The sequence below is a fragment of the Chaetura pelagica genome, unplaced genomic scaffold (assembly GCF_000747805.2).
Source record: "Chaetura pelagica isolate M959 unplaced genomic scaffold, ChaPel_1.0 scaffold127, whole genome shotgun sequence".
In the NCBI taxonomy this organism is placed as follows: Eukaryota; Metazoa; Chordata; class Aves; order Apodiformes; family Apodidae; genus Chaetura; species Chaetura pelagica.
Genome location: NW_009953923.1, coordinates 175368 through 198215, shown reverse-complemented (window position 1 = coordinate 198215; position 22848 = coordinate 175368). Strand labels below are relative to the sequence as shown.

Genomic DNA, 22848 nt, shown 5'->3' with positions numbered 1-22848 from the left:
GGCAACCGGAGCGTTTTCCCTCCCGAACTGCTTGTACTGCCCCCCGCCCCTCCTCCCATGGGCTTCTGCCGCCGCCCCCTCTCCCTTCTGTGTGTGTTTTCAGAGCAAACCTCCATTTCCTTCCCTGTGACCTTTCTTCCTCCTGCCTTGAATTCCCACTCCTGCCCTGCTTTCTCCGCTGGGCAAAAACACTGGAAGAGAGTTGAAAAGGATTATAACGCAGAGTCATTCCTTTCAGGTTACAACACGCTGTCCTGGACTAAGAAAGAGGCAAAAGCGAGGCCAAAGCAAGAGGCAGCAGAGCCAGGGACCCCCACGCTGCCGCCCCCCGAAACCCGAGGATTATTCTCCCTCAGCAGCTGCGCCCGCAGCCCAATTCTACACTCCCCCCTGCCGGGAAGCTGAGGGCAGCGGTCCTGCCTGTCAGCGCTGGGCATCTCACCTTCCTTAACTGCCCTTCTTTATGAGAATGGGACAGCAGCGACCACCGCCCCCACGGCTGCCCGGAGTGGCAGGAGGCAGGACGGCCGGGGCACGGAGCTGAGGTGAGTCGAGGCAGGAGGAGGAATGTCAGAGCAGCACAGTGACAGGCAGGAGCTCGGTGCTCAGCCACGCAAGAGCATATGCGGTCAAGCCAGGTTCTGCACCAGGTGTAAGCGCATCATAAAGAGGTGGCATCGCAGTAAATAGCACGGGGAGCTGCTGCGCATTGTGGTTCTCGAAGACGAAAAGCACACACACACACAATCTTTGTTCTTAAAATCTAACCGTTATTCAGATGAACACGTCGCTTGCTCTGGCACCGGCCGGGACACCTGACGGCTCCGTTCCCGCTCCCGGGAGCGCCCAGCCCGCCGGGACGGAGCGCAGCGCTCGGGCCCCGCAGCCGCTGCCCGAGCCCCCGGACCCCGCCCCGCAAGGGCAGCTCCGGCCTTGCTTAACTGCATCCGTTAGGGGACAGATGAAGGAAATTCAGGTTCTCTCAGTTGGTTGCTACGTTATATAAACACAAAGTGCCGGTTCAACAAGCTGAAGCTGGGAGCACTCAAGGGCGCTTTAAGGGCACGGTATTGCACCTGGAAACGTGTGTCAACCTGGAGGAGAAAGCGGCTGGGGAGTTGTGCACCGCCCAGCTGGCACTGCAGTCGAGCACTAGAGGCAAGGCAGAGTATCACCTCCAAGCATCCACTAAAGCCTCTAGCAGTTGCTCAAACAGCACACAATTAGCTTATGAAACTCTACTTCAAGGTATCTTAAGGACCACAACTGGGATGGGTAAAGAAAATGAGAACATGTGATTTACAGAGAGAAAATTCAGTACAATAATATGATGTTTCAAAGTGGTTTTTTTTCAGAAGTCATAAATCCCTACATTCCAGGTTGCAGCCAGTCTCTCTACAGTTATTTCAGTTAGACCAAGCTGTCCCTGCTGGCATGGTATTTCACAGCTTATTGTGTCAGTCAGTATTTCTGTGGGAATTTATGGCACTGGGTATATGTATTACATCATTATGTAGTAGACACCCAGTACCATTATAGACTAATTTCCTGGATCAGTACATATGTTTCATTTTTCTCTTGCCATTACCATTGTCCAGAAATGCTGAGAGATTTGGTGTAGAAGTCACACGTGGAGCATTCACCAGCCCAACACCAGCCAAGGCATGGCTGCTTTAAGCTGATGACTACAAGGGCAGTTCTATCCAGTTTGTGGGTTCAGGCAATGTGGTGAGGTATGATAGTAGCTTCATAAATACAACACTGTTTTCATATGCTAAGTCTGTTTTGGTCAGTCTCTCCACTACTTTTAGAAATACAGCGAACTAACACAAAGATAAAAGCATTTTAGAAGTATGTGTGCTAGAAGTCATTATCCAACACAGCTGGAAAAGTTTTTGTCCTTCTCCTTGCAAACCTTTCATTTGTATCCTTCTATTGTTTGGCTATGAAAACACTTCTATGACAAATATTGAAGATTAATTCAAAAGAGAAGACTTAAATAAAGCGCAGACATTTTCTGTATCACATTGAAGAAGCTAAATCCCAACGAAGGAAATCCTGATCTGCATGTCTGAAGTCCCCATCTCTTGTACACATTTATTAGAATGGTTGATTTGACTGGAATAGTCCTTCAGAGAAATAATATTTTAATTTATTGATGACTTTTCCAGGTTCATTTGGGAAATCAGGCAGAGAAGGTCAATATCCACTTCCTTAGTCTTACCTCACTTAGAAGCTTCTTGGCATTGCTCAGGACTGCGGCAGATGGTTCACCTCTGAGTGAGGTGAGCTCTTTCATATCAGGGGACAGATTTTTTTCTTCTTTCAGAAAACCATATAATCATGTTGGAAGGAACCCATAAGGATCATCTAGTCCAGTGCCCTGCTCCTCAGAGGACTACCTAAAACTAAGCCAGTTCCAGTGACCAACCACCCTCTTGGTGAAATATCTTTTCCTAATGTCCAATCTGAACTTCACCTGACAGAACTCAATACCATTTCTTTCTGTCTTATCACTGGTCACCAGAGAGAGGAGATCAGCACTTCCCCCTCGAGGAAGTTGTAGACTGTGATGAGGTCACCCTCAGCCTTCTCCAAGCTGAAACAAACCAAGTGACCTTAGCCACTTCTTGAGAACTTTCACTGTCTTGGTGGCTCTCCTATGGACATACTCTAACAGTTTGATGTCCTTCCTACATTGAGGTGCCCAAATAGACTGGTATTTGCAAATGAAGGCCAACTTTTCAGCATTCATTCCCTTGCCAGTTGACAATCTATTCTATTACACTTGATTCAATTCCTTTTTAAATGAGAAGAAACAGCTCTTCCTTACCTTGCAACGTCTTCATGACTTGCTGAACATAACAGGCACATTCTATGACTATCTGAACCACAACTGCAAAAAATGAAGCCTGAAAAATATATGCCAGTATTCCAAAGGATCAGGAGAAAGTTTCTAAAAAGTGATTTATAAGTAGATATCAAGCTTTTGATTTAACATAGATATTCCAAAGATTATTTTTGAAACATAATGAATTAGGAGTCATAAAATAACACTTCAATTTAACATCTAAGATCTACTTCTCTCCTTCCCTCAGAAAATAAGAAAGATACATGACTGAACAGCCCTGTGACATTGTGCTTCTGATGTATTCAGGATATTCTTGAAGATTACTGTAGTGCTTACAGCAAAGCATAAGAGGTACAACTGAGGGGTAAGTACCAGTGACTGCAATCATGATTCACAGTTTTAAACTGTCTAAAGTTCTGAAAAAATTGACCTACTTTAAAATACTGAAAGAGTAACACATTATATGCTAAAAAAAGATGGAAATTTCTTTGTATTTTTTTTTTATGAAATCTGAATGTTCAGCTTTGAGGAATACACAATGGAGTCTTGTGTATGCACAGACGTGATGGAAAATAACACTGACTCCAGTTACAGAACATTACAGCAACTTAATACTATGGAAAGTATAACTCTTCTCCTCACACAAAACAATTTGTTTTCTCAAATAGGTTGTAACTGAAATCTAGGACAGTTACTAACAAATATATTCTCAGTGGTCAATATTCAATCATTATTGATTAAGTTTATGGAAAAACACATTAAGACTTTTTCCTGATAAAAGGCAGATCTCTGCATAGTTGCAATTGTCTCTATTCATCTGGCCACCTCTTACCATAAGTGTACTGTCCTAAATGTTTCCATGAAAAAAAATCTTTAAATTCTGATTATGTGGTAATTTTCTTGTATCAGTACCTGTTACATGTCCAATTCCAGCCAGCAGCACATTTTGAGTATATGTACACTTACTTTTTGACTGATATGCGTAAAGACATTTGACTTTGCTGGTTATTTAGTTCTCAGCATGAATACATTGAAATAGGAAGCATGTGCATTTGTAGTCTAAATAAAAAGCATATCATACAGAATTAGTTTTGACAATAAATCTGAGGTAGAGCCTCATCTGGAGCTGTACACCAGCAATCCCCAGCAAGGACATGGCAAGGTTTAGAGAAAGACAGTGACAGAAACTAGAAAGATAAGGATTTTTAAGGACAGCGATGAACAGAACAAAAAGACACATAGATGGTATAGGCAAAGTAAGGGGGTGCTTTCTGTTCTCCTGGCCACCTGGTGTGTGAAAAGAAGGGCATTCAATTGAATTAAAACATAGCAAGTTCAAAGATAAGAAGAAATATGCTTTAATTCAACACGTAATTAGACTATGAAGTTTTTACTTAGGCTGTTGATGACATTTTTCAACATTTTTGGGGTCAGGAGGGACAGAATGTTCTTGTGGACTGGAAAAAACATCCAGATCTGCAGCAATGATCTACTGGTTTTGGATGATGGACGAAGTACATCATCTTTGTCCATTTTTTAAAATTCCAAATTTACAAATAGGATTTTTTGGTCAGGGGTTTTGCCCCATATCTAGTCAGTGCACAGGATCCATTTTGCACTTCTCTGCTTACCACTTCTGAAATTAGGAGATTGGGCTGGGTAGCTACTCAAATGATTTAGTATTGGCAGTTTCTCAGAAAATCTGGTAACATAAAGAAAGCAAAGGTTTGAATTTATCATATTAAAAAAAAAAATATAAAAATTATCTGGCTCAGTGGCCAGTGGTTTGGAAGGCAGGGTATCAGTAGAGTAAAAAACATTCAGACATCTCATTCATGTTTTATAACATGCAAAACTTGCATTCACTTAGGAGCTTCCAGGTTACATCTTCTGTAGTAAGCCCTGAAGTATGACAGGGAAAGTAGTTGTTACTACTACTACCCTCAAAAACAAGATAAATACCTACTCAGCTAAACTAACCTGAATGCAAGGTACAGAACAAGATTCGTGCACCTTTCTGTGACCAGAAGGCTCTTTCCTTTTCCAAAGGTCGGTGAAACTTCCCAGGCTCAATTACTCTGCTTGAAAACCTTGTACCTGAAAGATGAACCCGATGTGACATCTGCTGGTGTGCCTGCACCTGAAATGTGTGAGACCCAGATCCCAATTCCTACTCTGCCTGGTGGTTTGAACCACAGAAGTGACTACCATCATTTGGCAACTGACTTCCGTGTGTGGCTCTCAATGTCTATTCAGCTGGAGTGCCATGTTGCAAAACTGTTCTGAAGGTGACAGAGGAAGCCTGGTTTTTAAAGCCCAGCTATATACATACTTAAAGAATACTGGAGACACTGAATCTTGCAGTGAGATCCCCATCAGCTAAAAAAGAAGTAATTTAAAAAACATGGATTAAGTTGGGTAACTACCTGAATCTAGACCTGCTTAATCTCAAAGAAAATTGGCCCCCCACCCAAACAGCTGCATTGCATCCCCAATCTTTTTATATCTGAGATGCTCAGCATTTATTTTCAATAGCTGTATTCCCTAAAAGAAATACACTATTAAATATCAGAAGCCAATAAGTAACATTTAATATTTTTACCATGTATTCTGTAATCTCAGATTGCTTTCAGAGATATTGAAGTGGTTAATCAACTCAGTTCACACTTACCTTCACTCTGCTAAAGGCATCAGTCGTGACTACTACTGGCAGTATTACCAATGGTATTTACCTTTATTCATGCTTGCATTTGACAACAAAAAAACAATCTCCTTACACAGTCCAGAGGACTAGGTATGCTAAGAATTACATTCTGACACTCAGTTTCCAGTCTGCCTCCATACATTTAAGTAAGCAATACAATTGCTCTAGATTGTTTGACTGCTGCAATTTCTCCTCGTTTGTCTTCAAGTGGGGATTAGAGGCATGTGGTCACAGCTACATCTGAATGGCAGTAAGCACTTAACAGAAAATAGCTTACTTTTCAGAAAATTATTTTCATGATGGAACACAACAGAAAAAACAAGGGATAAAGAGGACTCTGTCTCCTGCCATGATGCAAGTAACATGCAAATTACTTACTCACCCAGGAACACTATGAATGCTTGTTCTCATTTATTTATAGTTTCATTCTACACTTTACTATTTCAATAATTTTCTGCAATTCTTAATATAATTGCATGTTTTAAAAAACTTAGATATGGAACATCTACATGATTAAACTAGGGCAGGGAAGTCACTTCCACTTTTGGGTAGACTCAGCAAAAGACCAAGACAGACTATAACTTGATGCTACTGTATTGCCTATCAATGTGATCAAAAAGCCCAGCATGGGCAGCTTTTACCACCCCTTGGTATTTACCTGCCAGTGGCCCAGGGGTCACACAGATCACAGAGCTCAGTGATTCTCCATCTGGGGAACACAGGGAGCATCATATTTTCACCGTGTCCACACACACCACTGTAACTACACCAGTTAGAGCAGCTACCGATTTTTCATCGCCTCTGCCCTCAGAGACTGCCATGAGAGAGATTCATAGATACCATCACCAGTTACATAGCTGAGTCTTTCAGAGTGCAGGATGAAAGTACACACAGCCTCCATGGGCGTGTGTCATAGAGTTAACATAGAACAATGATAGCATGCATGAATAACTGAAGTGTGGTCTTCTGTTGCAAGCTTGAGGTGGAGCATGGGTTTCATCATCTAATGCCCTTGAAAGACAGCACAGATGCTCCCATGCTCAGCAATCCTCAGGCTGTAACTAACTGACCCAACTCCAAAGAGGAAGAAGGCTTCTCAAGTCACCTACCTGTTGCTTAGCCAAGTGTTCTGTAGTGGGATATTGAACAAGAGAGATTACTGCTTGAAGATCCTGCTGCCTAGTGTAGGGCTTACCTGAATGCATGTTACTTAAAAATTATTGCTGACCTTCATTATGTGTGTATAGTTTTGGAGTCACTAATCCCCACTATTATCATCTACACACAAGTATGTATATGCACACCCCTTTGCATATGGACATGCACACACAGAAGCATTCCTGACCCTTGGGAACTCAATCCTCTCAGCCACACTACTTACCTGAAAAGTTTCTGTTCCAGATAAAACATACTGCAGGGCAAAGTCATATGCAGTGGTTGGGCATCCACTGCAAAGATACCAAACCAAACCAGGTGTAGGTGTAACTGAAGTAAACACTACTTCTTCTAATGCCTTATTCCTAAAAGCAGGTTTCAACACCTTTTGGTGTTGCTGCTACCATCCCAACTTTGCATTGAGTAGATACTTTCCATCTTAAAAGTCCTTACTGAAGATGATTTTAGTCTCTCCCCTGGTGATGAAACAAAGCAGTTACAACTCACACTGCAGCACCAAACCAGGATAGCATCTGCACAGGCTTTCAGTAATGGTACACGTGTGTGCAGGCACATGCCTTCTAATTTAACATTTTAAAGATTACACTAAAATATTTTGCTTCTCCAGAAATGTGCTTGTCACACCTATAAGAAAGCAACAGTAATGATCACTGGGTGCAAGATCATCACTCAAGTAAGAATTACTTTGATAACATAAAAGTCTAGCGGATTTTTTTTTTCAAAGTTCAAATTGAACTAGTCTCTTATACACAAATGTTAAAGCTTTCACTTTTGTTGTAGGAGTAAAGAATTGGGTGCTTGATTAAATTTTGAATTCCACACTGTGTACAGGTATATGCTACAGACAGTATGAGCATGCACCTTCAAATTTCTCTACCCATCACAAAAATGTAAAATCAAATATAATCAATCATAGAATATAAAAACTACCTACACCAGGCTTCTCAAAGTCAGAAAGCAGACCCATCAAAAAATGAAGTGCATGAGAAAAAATATGAGCACCCATGAAGAGTTCAAACTATAATTATATAATACATAATTATCACAAAGATACACTAGCTGATAAAACACTTCTCACGCTAAACATTTATTCTGGCGACTCACTTTCTTCTTGGGGAAGAAGTCTGAAAGACAGACATTTTCTAATAACTAGCCTTCTGTATCTACTGATTTTTTTTTCAAATAGTAATAGAATTCCTCTTACAGTTTTGTAAAAACCTTTTTTAAAAAAAAAAGCTTGAAAGAGAAATGTACTAAAATTGCACACAGTGAGCTGAATAAATCTGTTCTAGAAATAGCCAATAGGCTTATTGTAGCTTGTGTCATAATCCAAACATACTACATACAAAGGGGATTCCTAGCATGCACTACTGTGACTAGTCACCTGTACACAAAATCTGCAGCATGACTAAAAGCACTTACTGCAACCAGTAGCAGTGATTCTATCTTATTCTGCACTACAATGAGTAGTCCTCATGTTTTATGAAAAACCTCTGAAATTTTTCCCCTAAGATTCTACAGCCAGATTCCAATAGGTCTAAATCTCCCCCTTGCAGTGCCCATTGAGCCAACACATTCTAATCTCATCTAATCATACAATATGCAAGACATAAACATTGGTTATCTGATGAGTAGATTTACTAATGTTGACTACCTCTTTCCTTAACAACTGCAGTAATCTTTACGTATATAAATAACCATGCATATACATTCCAGTCAGAAGGAGGCCTGACTACACTGACTAAGATAGTATCTGTCTCAGGGATTGTGAGGAGGGAGATGTCAGCAAGAGATACCTACTGACAGATCACTGCAATGTGTTGGGGGAGAAGGCAAGTTTGTCTTACACTTAAGCTAAAAAAACCCCACAAACTAAAACATCAATAGATAAATAAAAAACCTCAGAACATTCTCAAGAGAAGAAAAATGGACACACATTTGTTCCTGAAATAGATTGCAATCATCAAACCAGGGAGCATTCCTTCTATCATTAAAGTGTCACTCAAAATGAAGAACAAAATAATTGCTTTAGTGTTCTACTTTAGAACCCTATTCCTAAAACACTACATATTGGTAAATTATAGGCACTAAATCTATATACATACATATTCGAGATCAACTCATTTTTAAAGTGTGAATTTTTCTCATTTATGTAATGGGTTTCTATGTCATTTTCTTGATGTGCATCCAGGTCAGAAGGAATTTTAAATCAAGCCAGAAGTGACCAGATGAAGACCAAAAGCAGCTCTTACAGGACTAAACAGGCAATTGTATGAATAGCAGAATAAGGAGTATCACCTTTAAGGTGACAGCAATGCCCGAAGCAGCTACTCTCATAATTAAGCTTCCAACTCATACATTCTTTGAAGTGATTATATGTAATTTTCCTCTCTCATTCCTGTACAGCAAGCTTTACCTACTCCTGAGAGAAAACATTCCATTAAGGACAGATAATAGTATGCAGCGACTGCAAGAACTTTAACCATAAGAACACTGGGAGAGTAGATTTGAACATACCACATGCGCTAGAGATAAAAAAGCAAACAAGTAATTTATGCAAAAACAAATCAGAGTAATTCCTACTGCTTTACTTCTCTTATATGACCTTAAGGCACTTACATTTATTAATAAAGCTTTGCAATTACATCCTGTAATTCTGTACTCATTCCCTGCACTCATTTACAGATAAGGAAATTCTTGGAGAGATTTGGGCTGGCAATAATTGAAAGTATTGAAAATTATTCCCAGTTCTCACATGTGTCTTTCACTCTGCCTCTGAGCCAGCTACTCAGACATTGGCTACTCTGAAAAAGAAAATCAAACAAATCAAACAAAATCAATTAAAAACCTATTGGTTGCTTTGTCGTCATCATTGTTGCCACTCTGTTGTTGTTGTGTTTGGTTGATTTAAAGAATAATTGAAGTATATATCTACTGCTTTCACACTGCACAAGACACACAATACAGCTACTTTTAGTCTAAAAATAAATCATATCAGAGTAACAAAAATAAAAGAAAATTTTAAAAAATTGAATACATGCTTTCTTAATCCTATAGGTTCCCCAAGACAATTTCAGCAGAAGAAATACTAGGGAAGCAAATAACTTGTTGTTGTTGTTGTTTTTTGCATTCTCTCATAAAGCAGCAGCAGAAGGAAGCAACCACACCTCCACAAAACAGCAGCTGTCTGTAAGTAATGGAATTCCATATTTACAATGGAACATCCAGTTATTTATAATGTGGTTATTTGGAATATAACATTATCAATGATTTTAGAAAATCATTCTACCCAAATGCAGCTACATCCCAAGTATTGGTTGCCTAGTAATTAATTTCGCCCCAAATCTGGGATCAGAGCTTCTACCCAGCTGTGATAACGTACTATCTTTGAAGAAAGAAAAAACAAAACACTGCCTTAGCCCAATTTTTTTTGTATTTACATAAACATTTTTGCATTGAAAAACTTAAGAACCAAACCACCTGTACATATAATACAGAAAAAGATTTCCATTAATAAAATCATAAATTTGAAAGTTTATTTGAAAACCATTAAATAAAGTACCATTAAAATCCAACAAATTGGGATGAGGATGAAGAGGAAAATAATGACCACAAATTTGTATTCTGCCCTTCCCATGTATCTTTTATGCTAGCTGAACCTTTGTTCTCACTGTAACTTGAAAAACCTCTGAATTCTGAGTTTCTCTCACTTGTCTGAAATAATTCCAGTAGGCTCTGCACTGGTGAACTACAAGAGCTTCTCCTCTCTTCAGGCACAGACAGTCCATCTGTATACTTTATACATAACTCCACATTCTGTTTCTGGGTTTCTCTTTTATGTCTTCCCAAGTAAAGCTTCACTTTTCTGCGCAGCTTTCCAGACGGTGAACTATGTGCAGTGCTGGCAGCTGATTCATTAAGTTCTTTGTTTATAGCAGTATCAGATATTTCAGCCTCCAGAACTACACTGTGCTGCATCTGTTGATGATTATCACATAAATCACAATGTTTCTTGACAAACGTAGGATTGGCATCTGTTTTTTTCAAACACTTTGCGGGTAGAACTACTGCATTATTTAATTTTCGTTTTGGCTGTGACAGGTTTTTGTCTTTTTCAGCAAGATCTGTAACTTGCATATGAGAATATGAAGTACACATGCGTTCCTGAGAACACTGTAAATTCTTGTTTACTTCTGGCTCCATGTAATTTTTGCCATCTTTCTGAGGGGGTGGTTGTATGAAAACTGATGATACAACAGTCTCTCTCAAGTTTGCAGCACAGCAGCAATCAGTATTTTCATCATTTCTGAACTTACTTTTTAGTTCTGAAGGTTGTGACAGGTGGCAATAAAGAACTGAACAGACAGATCCAGAAACAGTGGTAGGTATTGGCACAGAATTTGGCTGTATTTCTGCAGGCTGGCGATCCAGTTTGCGTGCCCGCATCGACGGATCTTTCCACGAGTAAGTCTTCAGGGAAATGCGTTGCCTTTTCAGTTGTTCCTTCAGCTCAACTGGTCTAGTTATCTTTCCAAGAACTGGAGAAAAATATCCTGCACTACATTTTGTCCTACAATTAAATTGTTTAAAATGATTAACAAACACTTGAAAGAAACACAGGCAACATAACTCCATATACAAAGGATTCTAGAAAAGCAATGAAACTGACAAGATATATTTAGGGCAGCAACATGCTATTTCTAGAGGGATGGAGTGCCTTGTATTTGATGTTTTCTATTTATTTCTACCAGATGCAAAATAGTTGGAACAAAAAAACGACGAAGCAAGCAGTCTGGTATTTCAGTAAATCTCAATTTACAGCGGTATTAAGAAAAAAGTTAATTAATATAATGCAATGCCTACCAAATACTTACAAGAATTTTATAGAGAAAAAACCAGCATAATTGTATATGCTTTTCTTGACATAGTATTTCAAACCCTAACCACTTTAGAGATTCAGAGTTTCAGAACAAAGTATCTTTATGTTTTAACCCTTGCGGTCTTTAAAATTTAGAACACGTAACATACCTTTTTATTTCTTTTGCATCATCTCTGTATGCAACAAACTCATACATCAACTTTGAGATTATATCATCAATAACTTGATACTGTGAGCTTCGTGCAAAATTTTGGTGCTGTTCACTTAGAAGATGCTGGAATTAAAGAAAAATCATAAAACAAATCTAATATTACAGATATGACTATGCAAGTCAACAGTATGATATGGAGCAGTAAGTAAATACCATCGATTTATTACCAGGGTCTCTGAGACATGAGCTATGCCTTCAGCTATCATACACAGAGGCAGCAATCAGGACTTAAAACCTGTAAGGGAAAAAATTCCCACTTGCTGCTTTTTAGGAGATGTATTCAGAAAATCTTTTAAGATAAAAAATACATTAAACTGGTAAGTAAAAAGCATTGTTGGTATTATACTTAAGACGTATGACTGTATCGACACGTATACTTGACATTTCACATACTGTTTGCAGATCTTCATATTTCTTCCCACAACATTCACAATATCCTCTCTTCTTTTTGTCTTTCTGAGGGAGCTGAGCAGGATTTCCACAGTCCTTGTCACTATTTATTTTGTTTCTATTAACAGAAAAGATGTGTTAATTATACTCAATTCTGGAGCTGAGCTCTGTACTTGCCTTTCATAGTGTGTTTATTCCTAGTCCTCTAACTGGAAAAAAAAAAAGTCTATTTCCCCTCCAACTATTTACATTGATAATCAACACTTGGGAAAAATGAGAAAAATTATGCATCAATTAAAGAAAACATTTACTGCAACAAGATAGGCAGACCCAGTGTAACTATAGGTAAGCATAAAACATCCAGGTTAGCACAGATGTACTAACATCACTGAGTCAGAATAAACAACGCAAAATTCCTAAACAGAAAAATCCTGACAAACCAACTATTGAAATCTCTATGAGTAGCCCACAGTTTATGTTAGAAGACTTTTTTCCTAGCTAAAAAACCACACAGCACAAACACTTGATCTAACAGATGACCTTTCATTCTTTGATGAAAGTAAAAAAACTCATTTGTTGGTTATACATAGCTTCTACATAAGCTAGCCAAATAATTTTTGTCCTATTTTTCTACGTACAGGCTAAGTGGAAATACAAGAAATGAACCTCAAGTTCTTTCTGGAGGTTAAAAGTTGAAGAAGTTTTCAGCAGCTGCTCCATGATCTTTGGAGTCCCCATCTGGAGAGAGCTACTGCTTGCTGAAATTCACTATTAACCCTCCTAGGGATGATATGCCAGCAGTAAAGCAAAGCCATCAATCTCTACTTATAACTTTACTTCAGAGAAATAGTGCCATCTCTCTGTCTAGCCAAAAATAATTCTGAAAAACCTTACCAAATATATGCATAGATGAAAGATCAGGACTCCACATCATAAAACTGACCCTGAAAAATCTCTAGCTGACAAAGCATAGCAATGTATATTGCTCAGCACAGCAAGTGTACTACTTTCAACAGTCACTTTCAATCTACAAGTCTAAGTCACTAACATCTGCCCCAGCATTTTCTGGGTCCCACAGGAGAGGCTCCACTTAACTGTGTACAGTTACTATTTCCTAGCTTTCTCATCTTCCCCTGTCAGAACTGTAAAAATCACAGAGAACCAACAGAGCAGGATATCGGCAACAGCATTTATCATCTGATGACCGAATGATGACATCTGCAGGTCTTGCCTGATGCAGAAGCAGAGTGGACAACTTAGCTTCAACAAGCTTTACTCCCAGATAAAGTCAAAACAAGTGAGCCCCCTTTGTTCTGAATCTGACATTCCTCACATTTACCTGCCAAGTATAAAATAATATCTCACTTAAGTACCACTTTGGCATGCACCAACCTGAAAGAGTATAATGGAATATTTATTAAAACCTAAGTTATGAAGTTTTTAGTATATCATGTTCCTTAATCCTCATAAATGAAAACAGTACTGCCTTTTTTAATGGTTTAAAAATAGGCCTTTCTAACTCCCTCTGAAGAGACACAATCAGAAGCTGCCTTATTATTTCAAGAGCTACTGCTATATTGGAGTTGCTTTGCTTTTTCATACTGCTACATTCATTGCAATTAAAATAATAATTAAAAATTAATCATGGCAACATCAGCTGAAAACCTTCAACAATATAACAAGGATGAAGATGAGAAAGAACCTAAACAGTGGAGAAGGTAAACCGGTTTTCTTCAAGTATCAAACATAAATAATTCTTAGACCCCAAGGACAGAAAAACAGTAAAAGTTACTAAATATAGAAAATTTCACATATAGCAAAGCCACTTTTCACCTAAATATCTTCCGTTTCTAACTTGAATCACTTTTAGAAGTCAATGAATCATTAACATTCCAGATATCCTAGGCAGAAGAAATTCAAAACAATATTTTGATTCACCAAAAAGGATAATTAACAACTCCAGAGTGCTAATAAAGCCTGAATGCCAACATTTATAGCACTGCAAGTGTTATCAGTAACTATTTTGCCCTATGATTGAATATCACTGTTTTAAAATTTTTAACTGCCTAGTTCAGCATTACACTGACATCAAAAGAAATCTTAAGAAATCCACCTCCTGTAAAATACTTACTGGATGGCATCCAAGATGAGGACAAAGAAACCAGTGGCAGAAAGGAAAAAAATATCTTATCCTGACCCACAGTAATAGGGGAAGACCACATTTTTGGATGCATCTGTATGTCCAAGAAAAAGGACTAAAGACAGGATAAAGAGAGCACAGAAAGACAGAAAGACACTAACAGTTACAGTGGAACAAATACATCAGCTGAGACAAAGCTATTAGTATTAAATATCACACAAAATTAGGAGCAAGTATTTTAGAAAACAATTACTTCAGAATTATTTTAGAGAATTGCCCTCACTGCAATAAGATGTTTTCAACAAACCTTTGCTTAGACAGAGGTTGCTTTTGAACAGAAGGATGCTTCTTATCCACCTCAAATGGACTATATGGCTTTGGAACACAGTAATTCAGAACTGGAAAACTGGGTAACTGCAGATAAAACGGTCGGTAGCGGCTGCGTTAGACAAAACATGTGCATTAGAACCATCAGAAATTGAAAAAGGAGTTTATAGCACAAATTACAATCAGTTACAAAATCCTGAAAAAGTCTCTCTTTTACATATAACGTACACAGAATGCTGAACAGAAACAGCCTAGAGTCCATCCATCCTTCCTTCCCTCCCTTTGCACTATAGTGCAATCTTGTTCTGCTCCTGAACTGCTACTTATGTTGAATAAGCAATTAAACATTAAAAAACCCCAAATCTGTTTATGTTACATAAATATTTTAAAGTCTTTCAGATGTTTGGTACACAGCTCCATTCAGAAGTCAAATTTACAAGAATTTATATACTAATTTCTTTTACTTACAACTGTGTTTGTCCAATTCTTCCCACTATCCTCATGACTCTCACACCTCTTACACCAACCCAGTGTAAGACCAGGTTGATGTTTTTTAATGGAGGAAAGTGTCAAAGAAATCAAGTCAAAGAATTTGGAGCTTATAAACACCATAATAAAACAGAATCTAAATGTGAAAAACATGCTGTTCTTTTTTAATAATTCATTGTTTTCTCAACTTCTGGCAAACTGTTATTTTCTTATACAACAAGGTTTGATCAATTACAGGACCAGGAACATATGAACACTTTAAAGGTTGAAAATACCAGATTTCATGCTACTATGGATATTCATATCAGATTAATAGCTTTTTGTTTCCTTTGAAAAAAGATAGACTTCAAAGCTTCCAAGTTTCCTTTTCATTTGTATGGTCCTTGGCAGGAAGTAACCCAAAGAATCTACTCCAATGGTCTACAAACTGGAGCTATGTAATAACTTTCCACTTCCATTACCTATTGCAAATATTCCCAGTTACACTACTACCTGCTCCACTTAATTCAGTGGCTAAACACAGATACCCACCCAGAGCATGCAGGGATGAACGTTTTATCTCTTATTATAAGAGGACAGTATGCCTGGCATCTATAGTCAGGAAGTGGAAGGGAACTGAAATTAGAAAGCCACTTGCTCTAAGCATACTAAATGTTTCTGAATTGCTCAGTTTCAGAACCACATTATTGAATACATGATGAGAACACTTACCGACTTCTATCTTCCACCTTTACACATGGATTTTTCAGTTTACCTGGACAAAGGGGAGAAAAGGAAATTAAGATATAGTTATTCATTCTGCAAGTTACTCTAGTAGCTGAACAAATAAGCAGGTATTGTTTTAGAACTCATTATATACATGTTTTGCCAAACACTTTATTTCCATTTCTTAGCCATACAAATCAGAACACAGCAGCACACTTGACCACATGAGTACTACAGAATATTTTCAAGGGTTCGGAATGTAAGGCACAACAAAAAAACTACAAATATTGAAATACTTACTTTTTGACTTTGGAGCAATAACCGGTCTTCCCTATGGAAAAACGAGAAAAGGTATAAAATCCCTGTGAATATTATTCTGCATTTTGTTAAAGATTTATCTGTAACTAATTTTAAATTATGTGGATCTCCTTGAATAAATCATGACTTCTCACACAGTCACAATTAATTTTGCAGGAAACTAAGCTCATTAGTACTTAAGAAATATGTTGACATGTTTCACAAAGAAATAGTTAATTCCACACTGCAAAAAAAAGTATTCTCCTTCAGATGTTTCAATTTATTTTCCCCAAAACCAAACAAAAAGCCCTCACAGGTAAATTAATTCACTTATTCTCTCTCCTCCTCCAGAAGACCTTGCCATGTTTGAAAGCTGATTCTTAGATACAGATAACCATTTTACAACACTTTATAAATGCTAATTATCTACAAGCTGTAAAATGCCACTAAAACTGCAGATAGCAACACAGATAGCAACATTCTCCAGTAAAAACAATTCCTGTAATTTGAATGAACTTATACAAGTGAGGGTTTGTTTGTTTGGATTTTGTTTTTTTTTAGCAATAAGGATTAAAAGGACTATGTTGTCTTTAGAAAAGAGTAAAGTCTACAGTCAAGCATCAGCTATTAGCTGTAATTGATTCTGGTAAAGGTACCAACTCGTACTTTAGGCTACGTGCAAAAACAATCCCCACCCTGCTATCCATAGACACTGATGATTTACCAGAGAATTGCATGCTGTCTCAATAGCCAATATTGAATTTCAAAACAACACAACCCCCACTAGATAGCATGCTGCCATTTACTTATCACAGAACCCTGCCTAGATAAGATAATTGCAAAACTTCATGTGTTTACTTTAAATTACAGAGCAACTGCAGATGGAACAGACAAGCAGCTAAAACATTTTCAGTGTATCTCTAGTATTATACACTAAAATCTGGAGAAATTGGGATTTTCACATGCTAACTGTACATTATTGACAGAATTGCTCACAGATGCTTTACACTTTTTCTTTTAAAAAACTAGGAAGGAAAAGATGCAGAGTTGAGCAACAGGCACAGATTCCCTAGAGAGTTTCTTCAGGAAATGTAACTGATTCTTTGAGATAGTCAGTCAAAAGTAAAGGGTTTCTAATCACTCTAATTATACAAGGCAATTTAATCACAATCTAGATCATACTAAAACTAAGCTACAATTTTAAAAATTATTATTATTTATTATTTTTGAGGCAGGCAGAATGGGAATTTCAGACAACTCACTACTTCTGATTCTTAGTTAGCCTTTGCAAGAGCAAAGGTCTACACATTACTTAATACTATGATCAAATTTATTTTTTAATAATACAGAAACATGTAGCTAATACCTTCTGTTTTTCAAAGATGGTTTTTAAATGAATTAATAAAACATACTGGTCTGTGAAAAACTGAACACGAGCAAGGCTTTATTAAAATAAAAGCTATAAGCTTCAGAGTTATGCAAATTTAGTACACTTGTGTTTTTTCAGTTAATTAAACAAATAGCATTTTTACAAATGGCAAAGAGCTACTTACCACATCTTTAAAAGAACTGCTTGCTCTTTTCATGAGGTAGACCTCCTTTTTCTTTTGTTCAATGTAGTTCTTAACATCTGGCAAAAAGAGGGGGAATGACACTCAGCTGAGTTTATTTTTGTATGTTTGAAGTAATTTGTCATTTTTAATATTCGGAATTAAATAAAAGAATAATTAAATCAATGTTGCAAGTTCAAGTCAGGTTTCATCAAAGAAGAATATTTACCATCAATATGAAGTATCTTTACTCCCCAGCTCAAAGCACTGGATAGTACACTACCAGAGGGGATTAAGTCCTGCAAACAATGATATTAAGATTTTTAAGCAATATATGAAAAATTGTGAAAATAACTACAAATATATTACAACATGTAATATGAAAGCTGAGATAAAAGTGCAGATGCCTCACTTTTTGCCAAAACACTATAGATTTCAACTGATTTTTCCGTCTTCAAGTCACAGCACTTTTATCACCTAAAGATTATATTTAGCTCTTCACACAGCCAAAACTCTATTATCACATTTTATAGCAAGATTTGATAACAATGAACTTACACCTTTCTTTTAACTTCACAAGCACTTCTCAAATGCTAGGTATACTAGCAATCTTGACAAATTATAATACTGGTCATAAAACTTCGAATATTTTCAGTTCTTCAGGAAGTACCCAGAAAACATGACCTGCCAGTTTTACTTAGAACACTCCCTCGACTTCTGACTGCGCATTCTTTGAGGGATTCCCTCTTACATCACTAAGACCACTCTTCCTGCTGCTTGTTTTCTAGAGTGCAAAGCCTAAGTTTCTCCAGCATGAATTCATTGATTGCTTACCTGCTCTTTGATTGCTTTTTCAACTAAGGATTTTCCTCTGCTCATACGTACCTGCATTAAAACAGAAACACATTTGTAGCATTTCAAAAAAATAAAAGGCAGCTTATATTGTTGCTAACAAGTATTTTATCTATTATAGTCTCCTTTTGTTCACTATACTGCTATTTCTCATTAATTAATATCTTCCTCACAAGGTTACAGCTGATACAGTCTGGGGGGAAAAAAGAAAAAACCCAACAAGTAAAAATTTTCAGCTAAAGCAGGTCACTGCATGGCTGAGGCAAGGTTAGTGCTGAAACATAGCCTCTGGGAGTAAGCAGACAGTGTTACATGACAAAGGATATGGTTTTGTCAAGTGGACTTGTGCCAAGTTAAGCTAACAGTCATTAATATAAGCACAGCCTCCATATCGCCATCTTTTGTATCACCAGTGCATCTGGTTTTGCACTATATGTTTAGTCATAATGTGTATGCCTTTACTTATGCAGGTTATTTGCAAAATGAGGTGATCTCATCTATGTGATGCAAAGACCAGCCTGCAGACTGGCTGCAGTCTGAGCAAGTACCACATATACAGAACAGCTAATTGTTTCCAACTGTTTTGAAAGGATGCAAGGCTTGCCCATCTGAGAAACTTCATGTAAACCTGCACAAATTCCAATGCTAATTGTTGCAATTAACATGAGCACCTAGGAAAGGGCTCAGAAAACACTCAGTATTCATAATGTTCAATTTTATTTCCTTCAACTACTATCAAGAAGTGTGCTTCTGTAGATACCTGCATTAACAACACCCTGGCAGCCAGATATTGGTAGGCTGTGTTGCTGAAGAGTTGGGAACCACTGGATGAGATGGCAAGCCTATCCATATTGATCCAGCTGTCAAAGCTAGCAATGTCAATGCTTAATTATACATCAGGCATACTACATTAGACCTGATTTTAGTGTGATCTTCTTATTTGCAGAAAAATAAGCTTTTGAAACTTTGCTTCATTAGGTTTGAGTTAGTTAAATTTAACAAGTTAACCTGAAATAGTTTAAAACTATGTTTGACCTATTGAAAAAAAAGATAAGCTAAAAAAACTCCATTATTCACCCAAGGAACTGTTGCCATCTTTATGAAACAAAATAGTAGAAAAATTTTAAAATCAGGTTGTACCCAATTTGCAATATTATCACTAAGAAACTTACTGTATCTACTATCTTAAATGAACTCCCATCACATCCATCTTTTCTGTTGCTAGGATGAGGTGAACTATTTCCTCCATTATGTGCAGATTCCGGGCTAGGAACAGGAGAAATCTGACCAAGAGTCGGTGTGAATTTTGCCTCCTTTTTACTAGACACCAGGTAGCTGATATCTTTACTAAGAAAACTCTCCACTTTCTAAATATAGAGACATAAAGTAATTATTTCAGGACAATAAATCAGTAACTCAATTTTACACTGCACACATTCAAGAAAAGTGGCAAAACTTCTGGAATAATTAAATTCAAAATAATGAATTAATGACAGATTATTTTTTAAAGATCTGGATGACAATTACAATTGACCATCTTAACAGTCAAAAATTCTAATATCTATTTCTTAATTTTTTAATCTCTATCAAAAGAGCTTTGCTTTGTTTCGATTATTAGCATTATTTTAACTAACTGTAACACTTTCCAAAGAGAATAATTCAAACACTGCATTGAGAAATAACAGAGTAATTAAATAAAAATAACATTTGTATAACAGAAATTACACAGAAGTGTTCAAGTAAGCTTTAAGGCATGTATATGCAAATATAGTTTACAGGAAGCTATAAATTTACTGAGTTTAGAACCAACAGAAAAAAGAAAATTTCAGACAGTTAACATGTTTCACACATACAGTATTCACAACACTTCTCTAAAATGGAGAAGATTTAAGTATCCTCATAACATTTTTAAACTCGGCAATACAAAATATATAAATTATCATATGCTTATTCTCTTCTATTTTGTTCCTTCAGTCTTTTGTTACCAACTGTTGTGTGATTATCAAGCCTATTTGTCTTGTTATTTCTTGCCAGTTTATGTAGCTTAAAATATTTTCCTCTTCTCCATTAATCAGGATGTAAAGTACAAATTGCACCAACAGCAAGCTTGAAACTGTGCCTTCCAATTCTGCTCTATGAACTTTTTACAGAAATGGAACATACAGAGAGAGGCACTTTTGAGTGCACTCCTCATAACAAAACACATGTGGTGGCTTATCTTGAGGGCCCAGGGAACCTCAGATTTAGGCATATATTCCTCCAGAATGAAAGAGAAAAAATTCATTTTCAGTCCTTGACTTGCAACCTTAACTTTCACGTATGAATTCCTATAATTCTGTCTTAGAAAGGCAAAAGATAGCATGCACTCCTTTAATGCTAAACATAAAGAGATGCATTGAACTTCAAACCATATGGTTAATCCTTGCCTCTACTATAATTTCAGACAGCATCTTGATTCACAAGCATCAGTTTCACTAAACTGTTCAGCACTCCTCTGAGGTTAAGTACTATTACCAAAACAATGTCCAGAATAGCTACCAATCTAAGCAGATCCCTTTTGCTTCTGTGGTTAAAAGCAGTTTAATACTTTAACTGTCAAGATTCCTCTATACTAACTCAAAATATTTAAGTGGACTAAATAATTGCCCTATTTGTGTGTTACTAAGGTATCCTGGTGCTTGTGTCAAACTGTTTCTTCCATACAAAAGGGAGAATTAGGAAAAAAAATTATTGAGATGCTTACAAAATTTATTGTTAAATGAGAATATTCAAAATTACTCATTAGCTTACTCGGTGTAGAAAGTACTTACTGAAGTTACTGACTTCCAATAAGCATACACAAAACTCTTCATTTAATATATCTTTCAGAACTGAACAACCTTAGTTTTAACACCTTAACATGACCACATATATCTTCAGAAGCAACAGAAAAATGACCTCAAACCCTGAAATTTACTACTCATTTGCTTGAAATTTCATCCAAATTGAATCAACGGAAAACAAACTTTCATAATAAACACTTCTGTTACAATTAGCAAAGCAGCCTCTAGCAAAAAACCCACAAAATAATTTGTTGATAAGCCAACTGTTCATACTAAACATGAGAGCACAAAAAATAAAATCGTGTCGTATATAAAATATAAGTAACATTAAAATGCAGTCACAAGGAACAAAGAAAAGGCATTACACATGCACATTTTCTTCCATTTACCTAAAGGTCTCTGCTCATTCACTTACCCCTCCTAGCTCTTTGAGGTCCTTCCCTATTTTTTCAGAGATGACATTTGATGGAATATCAAGGTAAAATACTTTTCCAGTGAGTGGCTTATATTTAAGATTCTCTGGTTCTCCTGTATCTTTTGTCACATTCTTCATAGCAGATCTTATTTTTTCTGTTTTTGCTTGCATTCCACCTGTTGCAAAAGAAAAGGGAATTTAAACACAACTGTGTTTTACTAATTGTGTTTATTTTTTTATTTTCCAAAACAAAAAATTCCTCAGTTATGGAAATGGACAAGACAAGCTTCCATGCAACAGAAGACTTCTTAAAAACAGCTATGTTAAACATGTCAAAACCAGACATTAATAACCACACCACATAGTTTCTTCTTAAAATCATATCCTAAAATAGCCTTTTTATTCCAGTTGCTATGTAAAGCCATCAAATTTCTCACACAGTTTGAGAAGTGTTTGCTGCCTCTGTACCACAGTATATATACATATCCTGTCACAGTCACTGACAATCACAGGAAGACCATTTTAGAACAGAACCTCTAACATTAATCTGAAACTGAAAGGATTCATATAGACTCTTTAGAACAAAGAACAGGCAAAAGTTAACTGAAACGTCAAGAAATACAAGATCTCTTATGAAGACAAAAACACAACACGCCAATCAGTGCCTCTGGTCTTAGATGGAAGGGGGTGCAGAACCCCCACTCATGCTGCAAGACTCTAAGCAATGGTTATCACCACACCTAAGTGAAACAGGAACAGCAGCCAGTTCTGTAAAATCTAGCAGTAAAAATACATTAAGGGAAACAGGAAACGCAGAGGGATAGGACAGTGTAACTGATTCAGAATCAGCCCCAACAGTAACAGTCTAAATACTGCAATTAATATTGCAAAATACAGATCCAACTTCTAAGGAACAACCCACAGCTGGCGGTGAGGCAGCAGCCCCGCAGTGCCCGCGGGGCCCCAGCACGCAGCAGCCGCACCCCGGCACACAGACACCCCGGCACACAGACAGACACCCCGGCACACAGACAGACACC

At 37.2% G+C, this 22848-nt stretch overlaps 2 protein-coding genes across 2 annotated transcripts in view; both read right to left on the bottom strand.

The window, feature by feature from the left end:
- ADAM22 (ADAM metallopeptidase domain 22) overlaps nucleotides 1-437 on the bottom strand; it is a 128525-nt gene extending 128088 nt beyond the window's left edge. The window contains exon 1 of the mRNA XM_010001581.1: nucleotides 318-437. Coding sequence (XP_009999883.1) covers nucleotides 318-437 — 120 coding nt within the window. The remainder of the gene's footprint in view (nucleotides 1-317) is intronic.
- A 9858-nt stretch (nucleotides 438-10295) lies between these two features.
- Nucleotides 10296-21979, bottom strand: DBF4 (DBF4 zinc finger). Its single transcript, XM_010001557.1, has 11 exons — nucleotides 21809-21979; nucleotides 19744-19938; nucleotides 18554-18604; nucleotides 17949-18018; nucleotides 17723-17799; nucleotides 16173-16203; nucleotides 15879-15924; nucleotides 14659-14790; nucleotides 12215-12329; nucleotides 11760-11884; nucleotides 10296-11301 (listed from the first exon to the last, which is right to left on the bottom strand). The coding sequence occupies exons 1-11, from the start codon at nucleotides 21977-21979 to the stop codon at nucleotides 10296-10298; spliced, it is 2019 nt and encodes a 672-aa protein (XP_009999859.1).
- Between the last annotated feature and the right edge of the window lie 869 nt (nucleotides 21980-22848).